At 40.2% G+C, this 5,372-nt stretch overlaps 1 protein-coding gene across 1 annotated transcript; it reads left to right on the forward strand.

Annotated features, from left to right (window-relative positions):
* Positions 1-932: 932 nt before the first annotated feature.
* LOC122020994 lies at positions 933-3,977 on the forward strand. Its single transcript, XM_042579064.1, has 2 exons — positions 933-1,119; positions 3,351-3,977. The coding sequence occupies exon 2, from the start codon at positions 3,390-3,392 to the stop codon at positions 3,852-3,854; it is 465 nt and encodes a 154-aa protein (XP_042434998.1). The 5' UTR covers positions 933-1,119; positions 3,351-3,389; the 3' UTR covers positions 3,855-3,977.
* Positions 3,978-5,372: the final 1,395 nt, after the last annotated feature.

Here is a 5,372-nt window from a genome sequence, read left to right on the forward strand (position 1 = left end):
CCACCCTAGGGTCGGTCATCCTCCTAAATCAGTCTTCTGTTTGGGCGTCAACGAGTACTCTGACTTGACTAAGTTTCTTTAGCCCTCCTAAAAAATTGAAAAATGATAAACTCAGTTAGTTTTAACGAGTATCCCTGGGATGATCAGCCTAGGCCTACTACGACCATCAGGATAAATCAGAAAGCATGCGCGGCGGTCAGTCCAGAAGTCCAACATCCTTTGGTTGTGTTCCTATTTCGAGGAAAAATTTCTACAAATATGTCATAGCTGGGGATTGAACCGCGAGTGTCTCGTGATAATCTAGATGTCCTATCACGACATCATAGCCCCGGGGAATTCTTGAGCCCTCCTATATGGGAAAAGGCGATTCGCTTGCCTCAGTGTCTCCGCCAACCTTGTCTAGGTCAACACGAAAAAGATAAATCACGGATGACTATTAGCTATTAATATAAGTGGCCAAAGCATAAAAAAGGGTATACTCAGACGTGTCGAATTTCAACTCTAAAATCTTATATAATAAGATCTCATGTCGAAGAGAGATTCTTGAGCCCTCCTAACTCTTAGACTCGGTTGTCTGTCTTCCGATCACCTCAATTCATCTCGAATGCCCGCTCAACTTGACTATCTCAGCATCCCAGTCTTCTAGAACACGTACGTTTTCTCCATATCTGTGATATTCAAAGTGACTACATAAGTTAGTCGTTTGAATTTAATATTTTTATTTATAATTTTGCATCAATATTAAAAATGGAGGAATTTAGTCCTTGGGCATGGAGGATCTTATCCAAGTTCGCATAAGACAATAAGTCGGTGGCCACCTTAACTAGACTTTGCTGTTTAATATCACTCCCCATTTGTGATAGTACCTTTCAAAAGCAGATCTTGTACCTTAACCAAATACAAATATATGCAGGGAGCAAAAGCAGTGGGGCAGGTTGAAGGAAGCCATTAGAAGAGCAAAGTGAATTCCTCTCCTGCCTCCTCCTCCTCCTCCTCCTCCTCCTCCTTGCAGTTGCCAGAGAGATAGAGATGATGCATATTGATGGCTTGAGATGGGAGCATAATGATGAGGGAATGGAGGGTAAGGCATGAGCTGCCGCCTTTAATGATGCTGCCAAGGTATGGATATTCATGCTCCGAGCAGCTTGTTCTCTCTCTCTCTCTCACTTCTTTTGCCTTCTAAAGTTGCAGCAACTCTCTGTGGCAGATCATGGTCTGATCAGTAAGATCAAATCCTTCACTTTTGCTCAGACTTCATCTTTCAATGCTTCATCAAACAAATGCTAGCAAAACATCAAGTCCTAACTAATTTATCAATACCCTTTCTCTTTCTGGATAGATATATCAGTCAGTTTTATTTAAAATTATCGGTGAATCTTGAGAACTCCGAATTACTCTAAATCAAAATCAATATATAAACTCTTTTAATGTATTTATGCCTCGATTTAAATTGGATAACATAAAATAAGAACGGTGAATTAAATTAAGAGCACATCTTTAAATTTTTACTCTACTAGTTTAAGAATTCATTGTTTTCAATTTAAGCTCATCCGGTGATAAGGAGGGGTTTCGGTCAGTAGGGTGGTCAATGACATGGTGGAGGTCAAAGTCAAGCTAGTCAACGTCCCAGTATTATTGTCCGATCGGACAACCTCCTTTTCCGATCGAGAGGAAGAACTGTCGAGCCTACATGAAGCAGACGTTAGCACAACTTGACCAAGTACCAAGTTTTCGGCGCTCAGACAGACAAGGTATGCACCGAGCGGCTAGTCCGCTCGGACTCAGACCGGCAAAACAGTGACGACCGAGCAGATTACATTCAGACACAGCTTCTCCGTTCTATATAGCAGCGGAGCTTGGACAGCGGATGCTTGCCGAGCGGCCATTCCGCTCGGCCCGAGACAAGATCGCCCGGACGGTCGATAGTTGGCCGAGCGGCTCTTCCGCTCAGCTTGTAACAGACAAAAGGAGGATCAGAGGATATCTTTCTGGGAATCTGTGCCGTCGACAGACGGCATGCTTGGTGGCATGGTCAGGTAGAAGATCGTACGATGGAAGCTTTCGCTGTCTTGTCAAAGATATGCTCGGGTCGTTAAGGTATGATGTTATAGATACTTTTTTGACACGTCTCTTCAGGGTATGCATCGGGGAGCGTGCACGCGCTCCCAGAGAGTCCTATATAAAGACTCCCAAGATTTGACGGATGTATGCATAATCTCTACTGTAGCCACAGTTACTCTGCCATTTTGTTTCCTCGTTTCTTCTACATTGTCGGTGTTTGACTTGAGCGTCGGAGGGTCATCGCCGGGGAATCCCTCCCCGGCTCGGCACTGACGTTACTGTGGTTACAGGCTTCATTGACGAGGAGTCCACCACTGGTCATCAGGAGTGCTACGTCCCCAGTATCCATTGTCTCGACTCTCGGATATGATCATATGCTATCAAATTTAAACTTGAGGGCATAGATATTTCATGATGGTTTTCAAAAATACATTAATTTTTGTTTAAAATGATTTAGAATTTTGAATGACTTAACACCATTTGAAAATTTAAAAGTGTGTTATTTTTCAAATTAGGAAAAGTTTTAGGAACAAATTGATAGTGTTGTTAATTAGTATCACTAACTTAGGCTTTATAATGAATTTATGATAAATTTTATCAAGTATTTACAAGCTTAATAATTTACTGTTATCAATTTATGTTGTAAATTTTGATCCGATTGGATAAATATAATAAGAAGGCTTTCAAAATTACATTTGTTTTAATTTGAAATGATTTGGAGTTTTCTAGTGTTACCCATCAATTTTTAACGAAACTCGAATGAACTTATAGAGAAAGAAGGGTATTTCGAAAATATAATATGTGATTTAGATATTATAAAAATTGATTACGTGATTTAAATAATATCAAATTTTACTTACCCAGTCCGTAAAATGCTGATAGGAAAAGGATTTCTCCGAGATGAAATCTTGGAGAGACAAATGGAGTGTTCAATGCACACCCACCAAACCTATTGGCTCAAACCAAGGCTCCTCCATGGCAATGCGTATTGGATACTTTGAATGGTGCCACAAATAACAACAGAAAACAAAGCCAAAGATTCGACAGGATACTAATGAACTGCCCTCACAAAGAATCCAATGCTCTTCTCTCTCTCTCTCTCAAACGCATGCCACTTTAAGTTCTATTCTGTTCTGCTTCTTCTCTCCTCTTCCTTTTGTTCATGATTTTTATTTTTATGTTTCTTTCTTTCTATTAACTATTTACCGAGCTCTGCGGTAATCAGGGCTTGTGGGGGTCCTCCATTCCAAAAGCCTCCAAAATGTTTAAGATCACGTTGGCAATTGCAGATAGCACAGTCTGCAGATCAGAAGGAAGCAAGGAATAACATGGATCTCAGAAGACATGGCGCAAGCTCCAAGCTTTCGATCGCTTCTCCTTCTGTTCCCTGTGGAGAGAGTAAAAACGAGGAGGGAGGCAGTGTAGGGACAGAGAAGGTGGCAGAACCAGACCAGCTGGATCGAGAAGTGGACCGTTGCTACGCCGATGAGGACGGCGGCGATGGCTACCGCACGCCGACGTCGCCGAGCCGTAGAATTCCGGAGCCTCTCTCCTGCCCGCCCGCGCCGAGGAAGTCTAAGCCGCCGCCTTCTTCTTCTTCTTCGCTGAGGTTGAAGAGGAGGCAGAGGAGCAGAGGAGCGGAGGCGGAGGGGAGCGGGAGCTTTGCCAGCTCTAGCCCGGAGCTGGAGGACTTGGCGCCGGCGAGCAAGAAGGCTAGGAAGATGCTGCAGTGGAAGAGTGTGATTGAAGAAGATGCTGCTGCTGCTGCTCCTGTGTTTGAGCTGCCTAAATGATCAGAGTTTTTCTTTCTTTTTATTTATTTATTTATTTGTTTTTCATTTGTTGATCTTTCGATTGGAACTTGGATTTTGATCGCGACGCTGGCTGTGGAAGTGATCGGATTTGGGTGTGTTTATAGATTGATTTTCTCATTCGTATTGTTTGATCGTTCCTTCCGGAATTTTGGCGACTGTGGAAGACGAAGACGCCATCAGTCACGGAGCACTTCCGTTTGTTTGAGTCAAATATTTTACATATATATATATATATATATTTTATTTATCCTCGTATCTTAGATATTTTTTATATTAATAATTTTTTTCATTCCATCTAATTATTATCATACAACTAAAATATATTAAATTAATATTATATTAAAAAAATATAATTAGAAAAGGGATAGAAAGAAAAAATTAAATAAATATATAAACACATGCACACCTACTGTACCAGAGTATTTGAGTCTAATCTCTATATGTAAATTCAAAAATCTCCCTACCTAAATCGGATAATAAAAAAATCTTTAGTATCCTCCTCTATTAAGTTGGATATCTAGTTCTCTATTTGGTTCGAAGAGAATTGACATTTGGATAGAGTAGGCTAAGTTAGCTAACTTAGTTGGTTTGGTCTTGATGGTATGGGTGGTTTGGTCAGACTAGTAGGTCGGTCCAAACAAGTTAGGTGAATTCGTCGATCAATTAATTCAGACAAGTAAGTTAGGCTGTTTTGTGTTTTGTAGGGTAATTGGATTTGATGTGACCGATTTAATTGACTTGATTGGTTCAAATAGTTTACTTTATCTGGTTTATCCATGGTCTGATCAAATTGATTGATTTCGTTGAGATAAGTTTAGTTATTTATATAATTTGGAAAAAAAAATACATCCTTTATTTTATTTGTCCCTTACTTTTTTTTTTTATAATTCAGATACATAATTCTTCAAATCTATAACTTTTTTTGAATTTCCCACCGGCCATTTGCCATTTATTATTATTATTTTCACTAAAAGTGACCTTAGTTTTTTTTTTAAAAAAATAATCAAAACAGATTATTGTTTTGGATAAAAAAAGATTTGATGTTAATTATTCATTTAAAATTTCACTTAATTAGGTGTGTTTGGTTGTGGGTTATCGGGTTATATTATTTAATTATATAATTTTCAAATAATTAATCATACCTGCCATGACTATTAAAATTCAGAATGTGATTACTATGTATTTGACTATTATGAGGTTAACATAAAAAATGTTCCCACGACTTGTTTTGTGGACAGAGACGAGCATCTAGGGCGAAGAAGGAGCGGAGGCAGGGTTAGGGGCAAGGGTAGGGGCAAGGGAAGACTAACAGGACGTGAGGCTACCTTGACTTGACATGTGGCCAGGCTCGAGAAGTACCTTGTCGATGACACGACAAGGTCAAGGACAAGGACTCGGTGCGGAGGAGCGTGTGAGGGAGGAGGAAGTAGACACTACCAGGAGCGAGACGGTTATTCAGGCGAAGGCGGGCAAAGGCAAGGTCAGTGAGGTGAGCGG

Source organism: Zingiber officinale, chromosome 9A (genome assembly GCF_018446385.1).
Source record: "Zingiber officinale cultivar Zhangliang chromosome 9A, Zo_v1.1, whole genome shotgun sequence".
Classification (NCBI taxonomy): Eukaryota; Viridiplantae; Streptophyta; class Magnoliopsida; order Zingiberales; family Zingiberaceae; genus Zingiber; species Zingiber officinale.

Excerpts from the sequence above, each read along its gene's own strand:
- LOC122020994 (XM_042579064.1), top strand. The coding sequence starts at position 3,390 with ATGGATCTCAGAAGACATGGCGCAAGCTCCAAGCTTTCGATCGCTTCT.